We start from the raw sequence: 23,815 nt of genomic DNA, 5'->3' as shown, positions 1-23,815 counted from the left end.
TATGTATTATTTTGTAAACCTTAAGTTTAAATAAATATACATATAATTAAGGAATTTTGTTTTGTTATTAATTTGTGTATGTGTTCTCTCTTTTTCTTTTTTTATTTTTAAATATTTACAGTATTCATTATATACAAAATTAGATACTTATTTTATAAGTAGAAAATGATTAGTTTTTGTTTTTATAGGTATTTTAATATAACCCTAAATAATAGTCGACAAAATATTATTTTTATGATGATTCGATTGATATTAATCTGTAATAGAGTAAGATTTATTTAGTTGGCAACAAAATAATTAAAGTAAAACTTAAGAATACTAAGTTTTCAAGTTAAGAAAAGCGTCAGTTAAAAATTGGTTAAATATTAATAGTTATTGGTTATTATATTACATCTTAGACAAGTTTGGAAAAGTGCACTGTTTGAAGTAATTTGTTTAATTTTTTTTTAATTGCGCCTGGATTTTGAATACGTTAATAAAAGTTAATGTATTTTGGTGATAGTTTGAGTTTCAAAATCGTTATGATAAAGTTTCGAGCAAATTGTGTAAATTTTTTTTTATATACAAAGAAATGTTTTGAGAAAAATATGTTTATATCTGCAAATTATTTAATATCCTTTTGCTCAAAACAAGAATGACTGAATCACCACTTCATAGGAAAAAATAGTCTGAAGCAAACACCGCAATCTACTAAATATGTATTTTAATTTTTGTTATTGAGAATTGATCAAAACTTTCACATCTACCAGATTTAATATACATATATTTTAAGTTTTCAGGACTTTGATTAGTTAAAAAAAAAACGGGAAATTTGGTAACAAACTTGGGATATTGTGTGGCGAACTTATGGACTTCAGTGCCAGTGTTTAGAATTCAAATTTTTATTTTACAAAATGGCGGCAGGAAAAAGTCTATAAATTGTTTTCTTTTTGAAATATTTTTATAAGTTTCAAATTTAGATAAATTCACATTAGAAGGATTAAAGATATTTGAAAGTGGGGATAGTACGATATCTAAGGCGGTGAAAATAAGTAACGGATTCTTGTAGAGAAGTAAAACACAAGCATTTTTTACTATGGGAGAGGGGGGGTCTATCTCCCCTCTTTTAGGAGGGAGGAGCAATTTTCTAAATAAAAAAAAATTATTTAAAAATGACTGCAATACATATAGTTTTGAATGATACCTTTTTCAAAAGTCAGTATTTCACACAATATTTAAGTTTTTAAATCAAGTTATTTCAGGCAATATTTTTTGAAATAATCGATTTCAAAGTTATTTGGGGAAAAAATTTAAAGAAATTACATTTAATACAATTAATACTGTGGATTTCGATACAAAATTTTCTTATAAAATAAACTGCCTAAATTGATTTTTAATCAAAAGCTGAAAACCATATGTTCCTATGTCGTCTAGTTTTTTAGAAAATTGGAAAACAACTTTTTTTAAGAAGAAATTTCATTGCACGTGTTTTAAGGGCAGGCAAGGTCTGTTTATCTAAAAAACTGTTGACATTGGGGCCTGTCAGATGACTTTACATACCCTAAGCGGAGCAACGAAGTTGCGTTAACGTGAAAAATTAAAAATCTGATAAAAAAGTAAAGTTAGAATTCTGAGAACTCGCGAAGCGGGGCAGGCAAGGTAATGTTTATCTAAAAAACTGTTGACATTGGCGCCTGCCAGACGACTTTACATACCCTAAGCGGAGCAACGAAGTTGCGTTAACGTGAAAAATTAAAAATCTGATAAAAAAGTAGTTTTCGTGTTTTTCAATTTCTTTCTTGAAAACTATAATACATAGAAACATATGTTTTTCAGTTTTTGATCAGGAATTAATTAGGGCAGTTTACTTTATCAATCTATTTTGTATTGAAGTAAAAAATGCTTTTATTTGACTGTTCTACAAAATTCCGTTATTATTTTTTTTTATTAATAAAAATTTTGCACACGGTGTTTATACATTTTTCTAGAAATGTTAAAAATGTATTATACACTTTAAAAAGAAAAATTTGTTCAGGAAAAATAAAAGCATGTTAAATTTCATACTTCTTCGCTGCCATACCGCGAACTTTTTGACTCACACTCGTAAACAGTTTAATATTATTAAACCTTCTTGATTTGAATTAAGCTAAATTTCTTACTTATTGCAGGTTTAAAGAGGGAAATTCAATTTCAAGGCTTATTCTGTCCACTATTTTGTAGAACTTTATAAAATAAAAATTATTAGTTTTCGTTTGATTCTGCTCACAAAATTAATTTCATTACTTTTATTCAGAAATGGTAATGCACGGAGAAAAAAAAAAACACCTAAAAATAAGCGGATTCCACCTTAAATTAAGCGGATTTCTGTATAGTTTTTTTGCTGAGATGACTTCCGTCTTATTAAGGTGACAAATCATCTTAATTTCTTCAATGCTAAAATAATATGATCTCCCACTTAATTTAAGCGGGAGATCATCTTATTTTTATGTCGAAACATTTTAATAAAAAAAAAGAACTGGCAGCCACTGGAGATCGAACCTACAACTGTGGGGTCACTTGTCGAGTGCCTTACCATCGTGCTTTCTCACTGTTGGAAATAAGTATGATAGACTGCAACTAAAGCTAAAATGTGACTATAATTTTAAAATTTTATATTTTTTTGTCGATTTTTTTAAGCGGTTTAAGCGATTATTTTAAGCGGGAATAGTTTTGTTTTAAGAGGGGTATCATCTTATTTTAAGGTGCCCTTTTTTTCTCCGTGTGCAAACAATTTTTATTAACGCCAAAATTAATAAAATGCACCGCATTACGTTTCACCACGCTACAGACAGAATACATTGGTTAGTAAATTCTATATACGAGTATGCCTACTTACACGAAAAATGTATGGCTTTCGTTTTCTTTAAATATTTCTATCTTTGTCTAAAAACAACCGATTCTAAAAATTATCTATAATGTAGTATAATTCAAACAAGAATTATTAAGTGTTCTGTTCAAACTAGGTTAGTAACAGGGCAAGTTTAAGATTTGTAAAAAAAACTCGAGATGGTAATCAGACATTACATTATAGAGAATGCGGAAATTCTGTCAGCCCAAACCATTGAAACATCTTGCTTTCAATCTAGTATTATAGTATCTAATGAGCTTAAAAAAAAATATTTTCTCTAACATAATATTTTTTTTACATCTCTGAGATTTCCAATAAAATAAAAACAGGCTGGCGTAGTCGAACAAAATAAAGAAAAAAATAACTTTAAAGCGTGGCAACCCTATGCCTTGACAGGAGTTCGCGAGGCAACACATGTGCAAACTGTTTCTTTAGACACTACCTTTAAGAAAATATAACTCTCAACTGGTGTAACGATGAAGGTACACGGAGAAAAAAAGGGCCCCTTAAATGCCCACCTTAAAACAAAACGATTCCCCGTCAAAATAAGTGGACTCCACCTTAATTTAAGGTGAGGTTCATTTCATTTTAATGTGAATGTTCATCTTAAAAAAACAGACAAAAATAAAAATTGTAACATTATAGTCACACTTTAGCTTTAGTTGCAGTTTATCATGGGTTGGGGTCGAGAATCTGTATGCGCCAAAATTCTGTATTTTAAAATTCTGTAAATTCAAAATTCTGTTTTTTTTTTTAATTCTGTAAATTCAAAATTCTGTATTCTAAAATTCTGTAAATACAAAGTTCTGGATTTAAAAATCCTGAACTCCAAAATTCTGTAAATGATAAAAGAAAAATTGTTTTGATAATAAAAAAAGTGGGCACTTTTATAGCTTACACCTATTGGATTGAATTTGGGTGACATACTATGAATACCAAAATACGAATAATTTTTAGCCAAGAATCTTCATATACTTATTTTATCATTTTTTATTTGTTTTTCTCTTTTTTTTTGTAAGGGGTTTTAAGGCCATTTGCTGAAACGAAACTCAAATATTTATGTAGAACATAAATGCCCTTATTTTTTTTCTGCGTAAAATGTCACATAAGGTTTTATGTAGAACATAAATCCTTAAAATTCGTTTAAGCAAAAAGCTCTAATACCTACACTGTTTTACTTTATTTGTTAATTGAATACAAATTGTTCAACAGGCAAAATAAAAATGTATAGGTTTGGAATATACAGAATTAAAAAAAAAAAAACAGATTAATGGATTTGCAGAATGTTGAAAACAGAATTTTGGATTTACAGAATTTTGAAATACAGAATAATAGAAAAGCAGAATAATGGAATACAGAATTATGTTCATACAGAATTTTTTATTCAGATGCAGAATTTTGGAATACAGAATAACGACCCGAAACCCTCCGATAAGATTAGATTTTTCTTGTCTCGACACAACATATACGCTCTATTTTCTTATCACATTGTTAGTCAATCACCTTTTATATACTTAACTTCTATTTTGTAACATTTTATGAGAACAGAATACATTGATATTTGAAGTCTTAGGCTACGGCCACGTCCTGAGCGGCTGAGCGTCAATCCTGAGCGACGAGGTGGCCACGTCCTGAGCGGCGATCCTGAGCGGCGATTTCAAAACCCTACAAGTGCAAAATATTCGATGAGTATTCGGCTCGCACGCGGGAGTCCCAGGTTCGATTCCTAGAAGTGCCTATTTTTTTTTATTTTATAATTCTAAATTATATAAAGTTGGTATGCCATATTGTAGTAAATATAGATCAACACCTTAAACCCAAATTTCAAAAGAATTCAATGACCTGTTTTGGAAAATTTGATTTTTCAAAAAAAAAAAAAATCAACATTTTTTCAAAAATCCAAAAATGCATTTCTTTGAAATTTTATTTTTGATTTATACTAATACTATATAAATGCTTTTGTATAAAAAATTTTAATAAAATTTAATAAGTCGTTTGAGAGAAATTCAGAGTTTAAAAAAACTGTTCTATGACAGGTACTGTTAATAATGACTTTCGAAAAAATCTTTTTTTTGTTAAAAGATAGGCCTTGCCCAAAAACCCACTCTTAATTTTGTTTTGTTTTAATCGTTAAAAGAGTATTTGAAAAAATTATACTTTTCTAGAATAGGTGCATCACAGGTATGGTTAGATAAGGTTCTAAAAAAATTAATTCCATAGAATCATCTGCACAATCTCCAAAAACTGATACATACCAAGTTTGAAGAGAATTGATCCATCCGTTTAGGCTATCTATAGCTAAACAGACAACGATTCGAGTCCCAGGTTCAATAATTCCTGTCGGGGCCTTTTTATTTTTTTATTTTAACGAAAAAAATTAATATTTTTTTAATATTTTTCTTCAAAAGAAACCATAATTTTCACCATTTACTAAAATGTTCGTGGTAATTTAGTATATAATGTAGTTCGTCGCTCAGGATTTAAAAGAAAATAGAACAGAACTGAGCGGCTGAGATGGGGCTGAGATGAGGGTGGCCACATACACCCTGAGTGGCTGAGCGGCAATCCTGAGCGGCTGCGCGTCAATCCTGAGCGGCTGAGCGTCAATCCTGAGCGTCTGAGCGACGTCGCTCAGCTCTGTTCTATTTTTTTGTTCGAAATCCTGAGCGACGAACTACATTATATTCTAAATTACCACGAACATTTTAGTAAATGGTGAAAATTATGGTTTCTTTTGAAGAAAAATATTTAAAAATATTAATTTTGTTCGTTAAAATAAAAAAAAATAAAAAATAGGCCCCGACAGGAATCGAACCTGGGACTCGAATCTTTGTCTGTTTAAGAAGCTACAGCCTAAACGGATGGATCAATTCTCTTCAAACTTGGTATGTAGCAGTTTTTGGAGATTGTGCAGATAATTCTATGGAATTAATTTTTTTAGAACTTTATCTAACGACACCTGTGATGCACCAATGTTAGAAAAGTATAATTTTCTCAAAAACTATTCTAACGATTTAAATAAAAAAAATTAAGGGTGTGTTTTTGGACAAGGCCTATCTTTTAACAAAAAAAGATTTTTTCGAAAGTCATTAATAAACTCTGAATTTCTCTCAAACGACTTATTAAATTTTATTAAAATTTTGTATACAAAAGCATTTATATAGTCTTAGTATAAATCAATTTTTGCATTTTTGCAAAAATGTTGAATTTCTTTTTTGAAAAATCAATTTTTTTCAAAACAGGTCATTAGATTCTTTTGAAATTTTGGTTTTAGGAGTTGATCTATATTAACTTCAATATGGCATACCAACTTTATTTTATTTAGAATAATAAAATAAAAAAAATAGGCACTTCTAGGAATCGAACCTGGGACTCCCGCGTGCGAGTCGAATACTCATCGAATATTTTGCACTTGTAGGGTTTTGAAATTGCCGCTCAGGATCGCCGCTCAGGACGTGGCCACCTCGTCGCTCAGGATTGACGCTCAGCCGCTCAGGACGTGGCCGTAGCCTAAGACTTCAAATGTCAATGTATTCTGTTCTCATAAAATGTTACAAAATAGAAGTTAAGTATATAAAGGGTGATTGACATAATGAATAAGCTATTGTAAAATTGCTAGTTAAAACTAAGATCCTACAAGCTTAAACACTTCAGCGAATTTTATTAACATTCTGAAAACATGAAAAAAAATTATCTTCTTATACTTTGAGGTAAAATATTTCGTATTCGTTAAGTGATAATAACTTTATTTTAGGAGTAAATGGAGAGTAAAAACATTTCATTCTTTAAAAAATACAACACTTAAAAACAAAAATAAACATTGAAAATGATTTAAATGCCAAAATGTCGATCAGAAAAAAAAACGCAATGAAAACAAAGATTCAAAGAAGATAAAAACATGTAATATACACAAAGTAAGGAACGATATTAAACTAAAGTGATACCGTGTTTGTGAGAGAGAGAAATAGAGATGGCTTGGAGAGAACACCAATAAAATTGTCAGTTTACTTATTTATTAAAAACACTCTTAGAAATTTTAAATAAAACAAAAAAAAATTACGTTTAAGATACACTAACACCCTTCTCTGGAGTTTAAACTTCTTAAAAGACACAACCATTTTCAATTTGACTTTATTTTTTTTAAACACATACTAACTTAAAACAATTTGTTGGCGCTTGAGTATTTCATGTAAATTTTTAAGGCAATATTGTTTTCGATTTTCACTTTCATACTGCAAATAATTATTTTAATTAGTTTTTGCTTCAAATCGCGTTAAAGAAGGCCAAAAATCTTCGAAGAATCGGAGGCATTATTAATCTATAAGGATCAGTACCAAATGCACGAAGAGTTCCCTTCCGAATTAGAAGTACACTAGCAAGCTACTTCCAAGCGATTCCATTCGTTGGAAATTATCAAAAGGAAAATATTTGGGTTCCATGTGATTTGAGCTCAAGTGACTCTCTTCCTCAAGTTACCAAAATCGTTGAATTCTACCAGGAATCACTCAAATAGGAAGTCCCCAACCCATAATATTACCGAGATATTTCGATGCATGATTTTTAATTATTGGGTGTGATGGATTATCAGCAGTTCCGTTCATGGATAGCCTCAAAATATGAAGCGATGTGTAAGGTTATAATATCACACGATTTTATACAGGGTGTCCCAAAAGTAATGGATCAAACGGAATATGCTGATAGGCCAACTTAAGGGCTCTCAGAATTTGGTAACTTGTTCACCCCACATCCTTACGGTTTTCGAATAAATGCAGTTCTTGTGAAATTTCGAAAATTCCCTTCCTTGCAACAGTATTTTGCTTCCTCTAGCCATAATTGATTTTTGTTTTTTTTTTTTTATTATTTTTTCACTAAACCACTAAACCATTGCAAGTAAGAAACAATTAATTGATCAAAATATTTTTTATTTCATAAGCCATTTTGATGCAAATTAATTAACAGTTTCAAGTTTTATGAAAACTCAATCTTGTACGTTTATTTCAGTGCAACACGCCGAAATAAATATGTATGGTGCGGCACTGGTTAATTTATTAATTTAAATTTGTCTCGGTATTTCCATTTTGAAAAATGTATATAAGTTTCCAAAGTAGAAATTAGATCGAAAGATATTACAATTTGAATTCAACAAAACATGGTTTTTCAGAGCAAAATAACAAAGAAAAATAGAGGCTTTTTTTCAAACAGAAATAAAAAAACAACAGTTCGAAAAATGTGTTTATTTTTGTTTGATTGTTGCTCTGAAAACCCCTGTTTTGTTGAATTGAAATTGTAAAATTTTTGATCTAATTTCAACTTTGGAAACTTTTATACATTTTTGAAAATGGAAACACCGGGATTCATTTTTAAATTAATAAAACAGTGTCACACCATACAAAATTTTTTCGGCGTTTTGCACTGAAATAAACGTAAAAAATTTAGTTTTCATAAAACTTGGAACTGTTAATTAATTTGCATCAAAATAGCTTATAAATTAAAAAATATTAGTTTGATCCATTACTTTTGGGACACCCTGTATAAAGGTGCTTTGAACTGCAAAAACAAGTACGCGCATTCTACTAGAAAGTGTTTGCTTATTTCATAATTCTTAGCTTTAAAGCTAAACGAATAAATAAATTATTGCAAATGAGCGGTTTTTGGGGATAATAAGTGAATTAAAATTTTAACTGATTTTTAGTTGAAATTTTGTAAAATATTTTTTGTTAATTTAATGGCGTTTTCGATAGGTAGGTATGTTTTTAACTCAATTTAAATAACTTTTAGGTACTGAGTAAAAAACAAAACAGAGAATATAACTTACTTTGTTTAAATTATCTTCAGAATGGTTTAGCGTTGAATACGATAGTTACAAAATCAAAATTCTTTCAAAAAAGAGTAAATTAAAAACAAAATAGCGAGCCACTAAGGCTCACTTGGGTTAAAGGTGAGTGCTTTATCATAAGGCTAACTCACTGTTAAAATTCACTTTGAAAAATAGCTGAGGTCTTAAAAATGTTTTATTTAAGTTTATTTTTCAAAACTAAAATAACGTCAATCATATTACATACTTTTTAAATTTCTTTTTAAAAGGCTTTAAAATTCTTTTATGCATTTTTTTGTGTTTGCTTATTGTTTAGCAAGTCGAAAAAAAGCTAAACTGCAACAGTGGGTGATATGCATGAAAAATAGTAAATGCTTTTACTAGAGAATTTTCAAGTATATAATATTTTTGATATGCATAAAAATCAAGTAAATGCTGAAAATTAAGTATTTACTATCAGTCATAGTAACTACCTACTTTTTTGGATGAACTTTTTCAGTAAATACTTTATTCCGTATGCATAAAAACTAGTAAGTACTTTTTTTCTTTAGGAATTACTAGATTTTTTCAAGGTTACAAAATACCAACTTGTAAATCTCATAGCATATACTTTTTTTATTTTAACACCGTATATGAAGCCGTGGAACCAATGAATAGCAGTATTAAGTCACATTTTGAGGCAATCGGTTCTTGATATTTATTAAAATTGGGTTGTTGTTAATTTTTTTTTCCAAATGGCAGAATTTCTATGTATTAATTCCCAAAAAGTCTATAAAGATCGAAGACCGGGGTTTGAATCAAATTTTAAACAACTTTATCGTTTTGAAAGGGAAAATGTGGATTGGTTAAGTGAACACTTTATTGGTAAGTAATTTCCAGTCAAATAAAAATACTGGTCAACAAGGTTTTTGCCACAAGAGGTAGGTAATTCATTACAAACGAAGAAGAAGAACTTCCTTCTTTCAAAAACTCGTTAAATCTTTAACAATAACTAAAATATACTTTTCTGAAGGTTTTTGGGGTGCTGACTGAGGTCGAATCCGAAACCTGAAAAATTATATTAGCCTCCGTTCTTGAAATATTACCGTTATAAAATGTTTTTTTTTTTTAAGAACGGTATCGTAGATATTTCGAAAACGGACGCTAATAGAATTTTACTGATTTTGGATTCAACATCAGCACCCCAAAAACCTTCAGAAAAGTATATTTTGGTTATTGTGTCAAAAATCTTGTCGACCAGTGACTTAAACTTTAAATAAAATTAAGTTTGTTTTTGGCTAATTAACTTCAACTTAAGATATCTCGGGCAGTAAAAAAGATAACGGAAATATTTAAACAGTTCTTGGAAGAAAAATAAGTTCTCATAGGAACCGTTAGAAATTTGTTTGTAATAAATTACCTCACATAAAAATATAGCATTAAAAACGGCCAAAATTACATTTTTGGTAATTTTATAACGGTAATATTTTAAAAACGGAGGCAAATCAATTTTTTCTGATTTCAGATTCGAGTTCACTCAAAAAACCTTCAAAAATTACTTTGGTTCGTGTGGTTCTTCGTTTAGTGTCGCCCCAGTTTCAGATTTGTATTCATTAATAAATATTTTTGTAGCCTCCGCCTTAGCTTTTTTAATAGAGGGTTGCTGTGACTTACTCATAAGTACATTATGCACTTTTAAAATTCGCACAAAAGCTAAGTGCATTTGGCTTATTGACAAACCTTTCGTATTGCTACTCATCTCTGCTGCTTATTTACTTTTGACTCACAAAATAGCACGAACAGATGTTCACAAACTCAAATTTAGAAACAGTAAATTTACAATGGATTAAACCGTAAAACTTCCAAAACAATTTATTTGTAAACACCAAACGAATACAAATAGTCTAAAAAAAAGTATTTACTATCATTTTTAGGTGAATTCTAGTATTTACTTGGATGAATTTAGCATCTACTAAAAGTATTTGCCTGCTAGCAGGTACTTTTTTTTATGCATACGAAATTAAGTATATACTATGAATTCTACCTTTTACTAGAATTTATAGTATTTCTATTTATTTTCATCTTTTACTTTAAGTAAGTACTATGTTTTTATGCATATCACCCAGTATTATCAACCAAAAAAAGATAAACCAAATTTAACAATTCAAGTCGTTTGTTCATTACACTAATTAACTTTTGAAGGTTTTGTTGTAACACTTCTTTCACTGAAGTTTTCAGTTGATCAAGACTGCTTGGAGGTGGATTTCTCGGTCGGGAATGCATCTTTTCAATATTTCCTACACATGTTCTATTGCAGTCATATTGCAGGCATGTCAAACTCAATGGTTACAAGGGGCCAAAACAGCGAGATAAAAATTTGTGTGGGCCGCAGAACATGTTAAGCTACAATTATTATATGTTAAACAATTTTGTAAATAAAAACAGCAAGAATGATGAAACTATTTTTTTTGCATTTACCATTTTTTTCAAGATTTTATAGGTAACTCATTCCTCTTAATGACTGAAATAACTGCTCGCATCGACAGAGACCTACTGTGAAATTTGCAAACGATTTTATACCTATGGCAGTTTTCAAGTGCACAAAAATACTTATAAAATCGGGCATTTCAACGAATTTGGAACTTAGTTCGGAGTCAAACTAGAAATCGCTTTCCTCCATTTTCACATGATTCGGCATTAATTTTATGTTTATGGAACAAATCGAAAAAAATCAAGAGAACTTGTCTTTTAAGAAATATTCTGCAAGCCTTTTTCGTATTCAATTTTATAGTTTAGATTTTTTTCGTAGTATTTTTGATACGTAAAATCCTGGTTTATCTTCTGAAGTTCCAAAAGGGCTAGGTTGCATTTGAATGCACATTTGCATTTGAATGTTGCATTTGATCACGTATTCTTTATATTATGAATTTTCCTCGCAGTTTTGAGTTTAACTCAGATAAATGTTTTGCTACATCTAGGTAGGTATCATGAATTATAAACTCTGCAACCATTTTAGGTAGCAAGACATGCTGGTTTAAAGACTTTTATCATTAAAAACTAAAAAAATTCCCAAGCCCTAGAATCGTTTGTAGGTTAACTCAGAATATTCGCTTCCTAGTTCACTTTAAGAAATCACATAACTTACCCTGATTTAAGCCACGAGATCTTATAGAATTTGTTATTTTGTGTAGTTTTTTCCCATATTTATTTGTTGACTAGGAAAAAAAGGAGGTGCATGTGTGTCGAAAGCTGTGAACATAAAATCTAAATTATAATCTAAAACTCAAAATTAAAAAAAATGTGGACAGGGCCGCATAATTCGGCCCGCGGGCCGCAAGTTTTACATGCCTGTTCTATTGAATTCAAATCCAGATTTCTGTGTGGTTAATCCGAAGCTGGAATATTAAAATCTTGAAGATATTCTCAAACTACTCTAGCATGCATTATCGTGCATCAGACTAAACTGTGGACCGAATCTAGGGGTGATTGGAACCGGATGCTGTTCGAGGGCATCAGTCAAGTATTTTTGGGTACTTAACTTAGGTCTAGAAATGATCGCTAACTCCGTAGGTGTTTTAAAGCAGATTTAACTCCATGAAATTTTATGACTCTTCTCTAAAAGGTTCGCCGGTTAACAGACAGACTTCAGCAAATCTCTCCCCAAATCTTCCCGACAAACATTTTATTCCATACCTTGAATTTAAGATCACTATTGTCTCATTTAAGAAAATAACCATGACACTGTGGCATAAAGTAATAGCAGGACTTTACTTTAAAATAAATAGGATGTGCGTTAAATTTAAGCAGAAGTGTATAATAAGAAGTGTTAAATAAAGGTAATAAGAAATATAATATTTATACTTTTGATTAGGACTTTCTATAAAACACAATTTTATCATTCCATTGATCATTTAAATGATCAAATTGTATTTTTAGTTGAAATATTCTCAAATTTATTACCTTCATGTTGTTACCCCTTATCAACACTTAACTTTCTTGAAAACGAAAATAAAACTGTTTAACGATATATTTCAATGGTATCATTGACCACTTTTAGTCCAGTCATATTCTATTCAGACTCATATTATTATCGTCGGAGAGGCGACCGTCGAGTTACTTAGCTCATAAGGTTAGAGGTTAAAATTAGTGTCAAATGAAAGATAAGTTGATACTGAAAATAAAAAAAATAGGGTTGCCACTTCTAAAATGGGAACTTCCATATGGCAACCCTATTTTAAAGGAAAAATTGTCACATAACTAATACACTCATATCTTTGTTGTTTGGCCAGATAAAAAAATTTTTGAAATTTCAAACGAAAGTCAAAATAGTTAAAAAAAAGTAATAAAATAATATAAAGAACGTAACCCTACACATGTGACAACCCCATCCAAATGAAAACAACACTGACAAAAATCTTCTTTGAACAAAACAGTATAGCTTTTTATGCAATAGAAAGCTAAACTATGCACCATATTTTAGATAATACTCTTTTCTATCTAAAAAATGTCGGGTGCCACCTCGTAAATGCAGACAAGTACTCGGCAACCCTGCTGAAATGCTAAAAAAACGCAAAAATCACTTGTTTTTTGGCCAAAGTGTTGGACTGGATCATAAATATTTGCTTTATTCACACACACACACATTAATACAAAAAGTTAAAACAAAAACATCAATTGAAAAGAAGATATCAGAAAATTGGTAAATATTTCTCTTGGTTAGGTTTTTTTGGGGTTTGGCTTGATTTTTTGTCTGTACAGTATACCTATATTTTTTCTTACTTTCTTAAAGTGTTTTATATTTATTAGGATTTGTTTTCGATCAATATATTCTGTACTTAAAAAAGATAATATTTAGTTTTTTTTAAGCTTCTGTTTGTGGTTAGTTGTAGCTGTCATTTGTGAGCTTGGTATTTTTATTTATTTACTTATCTTTTTCTTAATTTTTTTTTTATTGTTTACCTCAGGAGGTGGACTGGATGAACTGCCTAAAGAAGACAAACTTGCTTCATCACGACCAGTTGCTATTCCATCGATGTCACATTCAGATGTTGTATCTGAATCACTTAGACGAGACGTGGTACTTGGTGGTGATAAGTGGTCTGTTGGTGTCAGGATCATGTCCATTTGTTCATTTGTAAGATCATCTCTACGTAACTACAAAATTTGAATGGGATTTGGAATTTTTGATGGATTTTTGGTTTAACTGACAGTTTTTCCTTATAACGTTAAGGAATTTCATTTAATTTATATTAAGAAAAACTTTGAAATACAAAATTTATTTTTTTTTAATATTATGTAGGCAGATAAGAGTAGTTGGTTAAAGTCTATGTACTAAAATTATAAGTAATAACTTTTAAATCACCAGCACTCCTCCATTCCTCTCCCGGAAATGAAACAATATGACATAATGGAGTGTGATATAAAAAGAAATTTTTTTAATAAAACAAAACAGATAACTTTTTAAAACCGGGTCATATTTCTAAATTATGTATCGAAAATTAAATTATGTAGGTTATTTATATAAAGTTCTAGAAATTTGAATTTCTGTATAATTTTGGATGCATATTGTTTCGTTTTTTCTTTTACTTCGATTTCTGTTATTACGTTTTTTCACACAGTTATTTTTTATTACTTCGCAATCTTTTATTTGGTTTTTCGTTTACATCGTATTCCGATCACTCCGCTCAACTATAACTTTGCCTTATCGTCGGTCTCATAAGGAAACCTCGTAACTCCCAAAATCAAAATTTTACAGGAGAAACAAAAGAGTAGAGAAACAACAGAGTGGTTGGGGAGTAAAGTGCTGTACAAAACTTGAATTTAAGTCTATTTAGAGTATTCGGAATGACTTCAAATTTTCTGCGTAGCTCCGCTGATATATTTTCTAAAAAATGGCATTCAAAAGTCATTTTCGAAAAAAAGTGGAGTTGCGAGGTTTCCTTATGAGACCGACGTTATGTTTTCTTGTTTTTTTTTTTCGCATATTCATAACAAGTCTAATGAGTTATTTTGCTAAAGTACATTGTTTACATTTTTGACATTTTTTACCTTGTCATCAGATAATTTCTTCTTCGATTATATGGATTGTTAAAAGGAGTAAATCGTAAATCGAATCGAATTAGTTCGCTTTTTTCTTCTGAATGTTACGAATTGACAACTTAAAGTAACGCCAATATTCGTCACCATTTGTTTCGTTACTTTTAAAGGATATTAATAGCCTTAAGGTAAGAACAAAAATAACGAAACAAGTGATGGTAAAACAATTAAAATCGATGTGAACTTAAGACAACTTATTTCCGAAACGAAATAATTGAAAAACGAAGTAATCGATATCAAAATAAATCGAAAACAAAGTGAAAAACGAAGTAATCGATACCAAAATAAATCGAAAACAAAGCGAAGTATGAGTTTGTCAAAATAAGGAAATAAATGAAAAGTTAAAGAACTAAGATGCGAACCAACAAAATAACCTATCAACTGAGACGAAACAACAAAAAATTGAAATAAGAGAGTCGAAACAAACCATACCCTTTAATTTGTATATCTTCTTATTGAAAATGAAAATAAATGAGTTACTCGTAGTTTATAATATTTAAAAAAAAAAACAAGTACCTACATAAATGTGTTTTACACAAAAAGAATATTATATAATTTTATTTTCATACAAAATTTGTATTTATTTTAAAATCCAATTGTGAAAGAATTTAGAAATATGATCCACTTTTACAAATATACCAATGAGCCTTGTTCCGTTTTTTAATTATACTTATACCATATCTATATTTTTCATAAATAAAATGTCAAAAATAGCACTTTCGTATGGCGATTACATGAACTTGCATTTTATTTTCCATTTTATACGACATGACTGTGGTCAGATCCGATAGGTATGATTTTTGCCAGTTCTTTATAGTTATAGAATAATGAACATCCTAACTTAACATTTATCTCACTCAGCCACGCCGACTAATTTTGGAATCTTTGTGTTTTTTTCTCTCTCGCACTTTATGATGAGAAAGAGATGAAGAAGTGGGGCTGGAATTTTTAACAAATATGAAAATCATTACCCCCTTTTTGACATTTGGTGTTTCCTATTTGCGCTTAAGGTTTGAGTGAAAAAATATTGATGAATACCGTCTTTGTTTTCGACTTGGGGTGTAGAACGTAACATTTTCAAAGATTAGCTACTCGAGTTTTTCAATTCTCCAAAATAAGCTACAAAAGACCAATTTTTGGTGTATGAAAGAATATACATATGCGACCTTTAAGATGAAACAAAAAAGTAATTGATTTATAGTGTTAACAGTCCACTTGCAAACGCTTATTTATAAATAATTTTTCATCCTATTGTTAAAAGAATGCTTTTAAATGAAGGGTCAAATCCAAACCTTTTAACATTATATTACTACATACATAAGTTAAAGTTACATATAAAGGTAGTAAATTCCAACTAGAGGTTTTTTGACAATGGTTTGCTCCTTCAAAAATTAAACCTTTTTGTGGTCAATATTATCACTTAACAAAAAGTTACAAACAAAATGTATGTAATTTTTAAAATAAAAATTGCAAGAATAAAAATAGAATGTAGGTAATCAATAAATAATGTTACGCATACACCCCAGTGAACCACTGCGATAGTATTTTCTATTTTAACGAGTATCTTAGATGATTTCGTTTCGATTTTTGAGAGTGGTCTGTAAAAGAACTATCGTAGATTCCATATATATTTTTCAAAATCTAGCAATCACAAATCAATATGAAGAAAAGTGGGGAGCTAATCAATTTGTCGAATTTTGTTTGTATTTTTGTCAATGCTGTAAAAAATACTCACTGTTTGAAAAACACTTTAAGCTTTGATTTAGTCGACCTTAGCAACTTAGGTAAAGCAACAAAAAAAATTCAAGAATAAAAAGTCGAAATATAATGTTGCGCATACGCCCCAGTGACCCATTGAGATAATATGTTCTATTTGAATCCGTATATTGAAAAGTTTTTTTTTGATTTATGAAATTGGGGTATAAAATTAAAGTAGATACAAGAACAAAAATGTATTGAATCAGGTGCGATACTAAATTGGTTAGAAAAATCTTTAGCAGACTTGTCATTAGATCCATGAATTTGAAATTTTTTAAACTCTACAACTGAACATTAAACAATTCAAATTGCTACTACCTTAAAAAAAAATGTATGAAAATTTCAAGCCGATTTTAGTGTCCTAATTATATACATATGTAGATAAAAATGTTTCTATACTTTTTCGTGGTAAATTGTATGGAATGAAAAACCATTCTATATATATGTACATACATAATTTGGAACAAGGCTCATTCTCGTACTTATTGTATTATAATTGGAAGAAAGCAAATTTTTTTGTATAAATAACTGTTAAAACCGGGTGGAAAAATAAATAATTTTCAAAAGAATATAAGATAAAAAGATTCTTTTGATAGCTCATTGCCATTGCAAATTGTTTTTTTGTACTGTTGTGATCAAAGTGTAAGAAAGGGTCGCCTAACAATTTTTTTTTTTTTTTTCAGAAAATGAATACCTTATTAAACATTTTTTTTTTTTTGTTTTCATGTAAATAACTTATTTGAATAGATTGTTGTGTTTTCAAAAAATTCGAACAAAAACAAAGTAACAAAACTCTAGGAACATACGATATGCACTGGATCCTGATGTGGCTGTAAGGGATACCATTCTGCTTCATCGTCAAGTATATGATGGGTTATGTCAATGAGAACTTCACCGAGGAATTCGTTGGCACCGAATTGGAGATAGTCCCAAAGTGTTATCTGTAAAAACGAATCACTATAATGTTAGGTTTATGAATATGGTTTGATTTTTTTTTTCAAAATCGTTTGAATTTGAGAAGTTCTTACACACAAAAAAACTGGTATCATATAAATTAATCAGCCCTATCGTGAGTTTCACGTGGAATGTTTTCCGCCCGAAATATTTTTGTTCGCCCAGAATTTTAAAAATTTTAAAAGCCCGAAAAGGGAAAGGAAATTTACATTTTTGGCTTAACTAGTTTCTTGTTCGGTACCAAAATTTACGTGAGAGAAGAGCTGTCCAAAAATAACGATGTCTGAACGTGAACGTGAACAACTTTTCGCCCGGAACTCACAGTAGGGGAAAAGTGAAATTCAATTTTGGAATCTTGGAATCTTATTCACGTGAAACTTAAAATAGGGCTGAATATAAAGTAACTTGAATAGCTTAAACATTTTTGAAGACTTATGGAGTTACATAGACCAAAGTAAGGAGCTGAACAAAATATTTTAATAAAGAAGATCGAGATTAATTGGATATATCTTTCGGGCGTGAACACATCTCATCAAAATATTCCAAAATGGACACTGAAACAAATTAATGCGTGCGTATTCACACCTCCCTATCTCGGAAATCACATTTAAAAAATAGATTGGATTTGTTTTTGAGATATGATTTGTGAAAGCTTTTAATCATTTTTTTTTTCAAACAGACTTATTAAGAGCGGAATTCTACTCAAGTAAAATTTTTTCTCGAGCACAAGTCTGAGACGAATTTTCTGAGTGTTTGCCCAAGCATTTACTTCAAAATTTCCTCAGTTGGAATTTATATTCTAAAAGTAAAGAAACCATTAGGCTTTCTTAACGTAACGAGCAGCTGAAGTGGGCCAAACGTAAGAGCAAATGTTCACTTGAGTAAAATTTTTACTTGAGTGACGACTCCGAACTCCGCTCTTAATAAGTCTGTTTGAAAAAAAAAAAAAAAAAAAATGATTAAAAGCTTTCACAAATCATATCTCAAAAACAAATCCAATCTATTTTTTAAATGTGATTTCCGAGATAGGGAGGTGTGAATACGCACGCATTAATTTGTTTCAGTGTCCATTTTGCCAAGTGGAATCTATTACTTGCGATGTAGGTACTATATATCAAGTTATGCATTCGTTAAAAAAAAATATTGAGATACCTAATAATCAAACATGACATTACGTTGAAGGAGAATGCGAAAAAAGTGGGTCTCGAAAGTCCGTCTTTGTGTCAGTCTGTCTGTCGGTCTGTATAAGAAGCTACAGCCTGAAAGGATTAGCCAATCTACTTCAAACTTGGTTTTTGGATCCTGTACGGAGCGGTTTTTGGAATTGATTTTACTTAAATTAGCACTAAATGAGGTGTTTCGGTTGGACACTGCCTTATCGTAAAACAAGGATTCTACGCAAAGTTTCAAACGAAATAAGTGACTTTTTGAATATAAGTACGAAAATGGTTTTCTTTTCCAACCTGAATCTCCGAAATTAGAACAGTTAAAAATCTAAAAACAAATCCTGACCATAACTAAAACTATAAGAATTAAGTAATATTGTAATGTTTCAAATTTTTAATACAAATAGTTTGGCTAGAATTTAAAATTAATCGGACAAGGTCCGAAACCCCATGTAATTCCTATAAGAAACTGCAACCGCTTGGCGGCACGGGTTAAAATTAAGTTAGAGACTTGGGGGATATTTTTTTTTATTTATTTCCAACCATATAAGCCCTTGGGATCATACAAATTCCAATTTTTTTGAAAGAACGACAACCCTAATAAACAGCCTACACTATGTAATATTTGTCAGGTGTATTTTCAGTGTTCCACCGTGTATCGTATCGAAATGAAACTTTGTACATATAGGTATGTAGCTCAGATGACTACACAATATTTTAGTGGTCCGGACCCTGGGGAGTGGCATTGGGGGTTTGAAACATCACAAATCAATTTAAGTCTAATAGTACCTATAGGTGCAAAAATGTAGGTTTTGGAAGTACGAGAGAAAGAGTGGGGCTATGGGGGCTAATAGGATAGCATTTACTGCTCTTATAACCCGCGCACTCTTCTACTTCATCATGGTGCGCACTCTTACACGTTCAGACATGTGATCGAAGAGTATATGTATTTCACAATGCACTTTAAGACCAATCTTCCGTGTTCCTCAAATGTTTTCTTTTTGTCGACTTTTCAATATCCCATACTTTGTTTATTGTAATTTTTTGTTGTTTAGCGGAAAATTTAATTTGTTTTACTAGAAAAATTAGAAAAAAAAACAGCTAAAAAACTTAAACTTAACTAGCACCTGTGTTTACAAATACATTTGCAAGAATTTTTGACAGCAGATCAAACTCACTTACATCTTTCCAAAATAAGTGCATTCAGTCTAATATTCCCTTTCATATCTTAGAAAATCGCTTTGCGCACTTTTATCGACCGCGCACTTTTATACCATCCTACCCTACATACATATTTTATTTTTTTTTTAAGTACACTTCAAGGTTCAAGTTGATCAATAGCGAATAAAATGGTCTATAAAGAATACCTTATAAAGAAGGAATGAAGATAATATAAAAACATTATTTTGTGCTACTTCTGTTACCTACGTTTCCCGAAATCTAATTCAAGGCGTTCATAATAAAATAATAATATAGTAACTAAAATTTATTTAAACTTTGCCAAGCACTTAATCTTCTGTCCATTAAGTTTTTTTTAATTAAAATGAAAAATAATCTTTTAAATTAATGCTTGAAAATTGAAAGCATAAACTTATTTTCCTCAGATTTATTTTATAAAATAAAAACACTTACCTCCAATAGTCGCCCGGTCAAATCACATCGCCTCAGCCCCGCATATACAAAGGTTTGGCCCCACCGTGGCTCACATGTGCTTGCTAATGTTTTCGTTCGACGTTTAGCTTTAGCACCCCGTTCGGGTAAAAGGAACACCTTAAATATAAAAAAATAAGATTGTATAGTTTTTTTTACCAAAGACTATCAAAAAAAAATTACTTTTGCATAAGGATTTCTGGCGGCGCCATTGGGTCTTAACGTAAGCCCGCTGGCACACACCAATGTTACAATCAGCTGTAACGTATTCTGATCATAGCCTAGTTTCAGCTGTAGGCGCCCATCAATTGTCGGGTCTAGGTGACAGTGACCCGTCGCCGTAGGACCCAACCGCTGATTGTAGCGTAAGTTTACCGTTGGATTCGGCACGACCCCTACTTCTGTTCCCCTTGTAGATGAATGATGTTGTTGTTGTTGATGTTGGTGGTGGTGATGGTGGTGGGTGGCGTTTGTCTGGTGATGGCGACCTGCGGCATGCAGGTCAGGTGAACCGGGCGACGTTATTAGTACACTAGGTTTATCACGATGGATTTCGATTGTATCAACACCTATGGGAGAGGAACACAAGTTAAATCAACGATTTGAAAATTAATATCATTATTCACACACACATACATACACATATAAAAAAATTGTACATATTGAAGAAGGATATAATATAGAGATCATATTTATGTTGAAAAACAAAAGAAAATCATATAATAATGTATGTGTTGAGATATAAATGGAAGAAAATAATATAAATTACTTGATTCACTATACAAGTACTACACCCAGAATAAAGAACTTAATTAAATCTACCTTGTCGCTATCATTCCTATTCAACCCCTGTTTTACCAACCCATATGTCAACAGGATGCGTATCAACCGGAATGACATTCGCTAAATTTTGTTCTCTTAAATGAAATTTTATTGAATTCATGTCTCTACGTATGTGTGTGTGCATGTGTTTTTGTCTGTTGGTGTATGTGTGTGTCTTTTTTTAATAACAAAAACAATCTATAAATCTCAGAATCTAAAAGTTGATGTAAGTTTAGTCTTATTTCTGTACGTATCCTTTTTTTTTAATTAGATATGTATTTTTGTTGCTCCTTAGTTTAAAGTAAAAAGTATGTATATTTAATTTATAGAAACAAAATTGTAAATCTTTCATGTTTCCTAACAATTTATCGAATTATAGGTTTTATTAACAAAAGTATGGCTAGCAGTAAGAAAGTAAGTACCAAAGTACTTTCTAAAAAAAGTACTCACAAATGTACTTTGTTATTCTTTGATCTTATGAAATTAGTATTATTTGTTTTAAAATTTTTGGTTTTGGTTTAGTTTTTTTGTATTTCTTGAGATAATTTGTTTATCATACCTTTGCGGCCATATCGTGTAGGCGGTGAATGTGACTGCCGCCAGGAGGTTTGCACTGTTTTGCGACCACTGTTGGAAGCAAGTGATCGTGATATTATTAATTCCACTTGCGAATCACGGCGACTTTCGGCAATTATATCATAGACTTCCTCAGCGGTTTTATTGTGCATACTTTGTCCATTCCATTCGATGACTTCGTCGCCTAGTTTTGTGTGTGTTTTTTTTATTGTTTTATTTCTCAAAGTAAATTTTGAAGTTTATGGTAAAATAAATAAAGAACAAAAATAAATGCTGCGGTATGTGTTTTTATTCTTGATTTTATTTTTCAAAATTTATTTTGTTGGGGCTTATTTTTGAAGGTGTTGCTTTTTATATATTGTGTTTACCTGCTATTAATTTGTATGACCAAGAGTAAACCAATGCAAAGGAAGGTACTTGTAGTTGGTCGTCTGGAGCTATAATTTTGACTTTAAGTCCAGGCGTTTAGTAAGATGCGGGAAATTTTAAATATATATATCTTTAGTTTTGAAAACCATAGTAAATATGATTTCACAAATAAGCTTCAATGCGTATTAAACAAATTTCCACAACAAATGAAACTTATGACTTATATGTATAGTTCATTCTGTCCAAATCAGTTGCAAATTATCTCAGTTTTATTGGAAATTGTATCTTTTTCCCTATTTGAATCAGGCTATAAAATAAGAATATGGCAAGACCATGAGAAAAGCCGAGGATTTCGGGCTCACACCTAGAAAACAATCAAACAAAAAAAAAAAAAAAAAATGGCAACCATTGCGGATTTTAGTGAGTAAGGATTTTCTAAAAAAAATGTTCACCAAAATATAGGTTACACTCCAATACCACTTCCATAAATCAAAACTCAGAAAATATTTAGGTAGGTACTCCGTTTAACAGTTCAAAAAGAAATAGCCAACAACGTTCTAACAAAATCGCATGTATCCAAATTCCCAAAAACTTCAGGACAAAAACTTTGTCTTTACCTATATTATTATATACCTACAAAAAATTATAGTAACGCACTTCGGCGTAGATAAAACTACGTTTAATAAAGCGACTATTGTCAGAGTCTTGGCCCTTTGAAAAAAATGTTGCTCTTATAAAGCCTTACAGAAGTTACAATTGTAAGTATTTAGTTAAACTGTGTTGGAAAAGTTGTTAGTTTGCAAAGAATCTTTACCCGATAGCAATAATTATGGCAATCATTTTCAATACAAAATATTTTAATGAAAAAAAAAAAAAAAATAAATAAATATCCATCTGATACTGCAAAATGAAACGTCTGTTTAATCCAAATTCAGTTTTTTTTACACAGTAAAACAATTTTTGACTTTTAAGGGGGTGTTAATTTTAAAAAAAGCTTTTGTTATAATATAACATTTGGGTACACAAACCACGAAGTTGTGCAAAAATCGCACTTCACAAAGCCGTTTTTTATGATCAATAAACACCTGTTAATCAACTCCTGTTAAAAATAAATGTGACCAGTTAAATATGAAATTTACGGACAACATTCTAGACTTAGTATCGAAAACAAATGTATTAGTTCACAAGCAGGTACTTAAACCTGTCTGGACATATGGTATTCAACTCTGGGGTTGTACCCGCGATACAAATTTAAATAGTTTACAAACTTTTGAAAATAAATTATTAAGATCATTTGTAAATGAGTCGTGGTATACAAGAAACGAAGATCTTCACAGGGATCTTGAAATTCCCACAGTTCGCGAAGAAATAAAAACTTTTGCCGAAAAGCATAGAAAACGGTTAGTCGAACATACTAATAGAACAATACTAGAAATTCTCGACGAGACAAACTTAGTACCACGTTTGCGAAGGACTAAACCTTCCGATTTGATACAGTGAAATTTTTCAATTTAATTCCTTTATTTGAAAATATCGGCATTGATTAATATAAATTTAAATGTTTATAGATTTTGTTTGTTTAGTTTCTATATTGTGATAACAAAATTTGAACTATTACTTTAATGATTTAATTTAAAAAAAATGTTATTTAACTATTTTTAAATATCATCAGTAGGAGCTTTCACGGGTTAGTTACCTACAACACGTAACTTAACTTCGAGAAAGGTAAGTTGCAAGATAAGTTCCATCTCAACTTAGTTGCAA

At 30.5% G+C, this 23,815-nt stretch overlaps 1 protein-coding gene across 20 annotated transcripts in view; it reads right to left on the bottom strand.

Annotated features, from left to right (window-relative positions):
- Positions 1-23,815, bottom strand: part of LOC129913228 (regulating synaptic membrane exocytosis protein 2) — a 202,312-nt gene that overhangs the window by 60,074 nt on the left and 118,423 nt on the right. For 15 of the 20 annotated variants that reach the window (XR_008772010.1, XR_008772009.1, XM_055991790.1 and 12 more), the window contains 5 exons: positions 21,666-21,866; positions 20,468-20,853; positions 20,267-20,404; positions 17,321-17,455; positions 13,620-13,814 (listed from right to left, as the gene is read on the bottom strand). The exons of 2 other annotated variants lie outside the window; for them this stretch is intronic. Coding sequence is in view for 16 of the 18 variants with exons in the window: in XM_055991790.1 (XP_055847765.1) it covers positions 13,620-13,814; positions 17,321-17,455; positions 20,267-20,404; positions 20,468-20,853; positions 21,666-21,866 (1,055 nt within the window). In the remaining 2 variants the exon portion in view is untranslated. The remainder of the gene's footprint in view (positions 1-13,619; positions 13,815-17,320; positions 17,456-20,266; positions 20,405-20,467; positions 20,854-21,665; positions 21,867-23,815) is intronic. 3 more of the 20 variants (XM_055991800.1, XM_055991801.1, XM_055991806.1) reach the window with 2 other exon arrangements.

Source organism: Episyrphus balteatus, chromosome 3 (assembly GCF_945859705.1).
Source record: "Episyrphus balteatus chromosome 3, idEpiBalt1.1, whole genome shotgun sequence".
In the NCBI taxonomy this organism is placed as follows: Eukaryota; Metazoa; Arthropoda; class Insecta; order Diptera; family Syrphidae; genus Episyrphus; species Episyrphus balteatus.
Note: the sequence above shows the minus strand (reverse complement) of the source record. Positions and strands in the feature narration are given on the sequence as shown.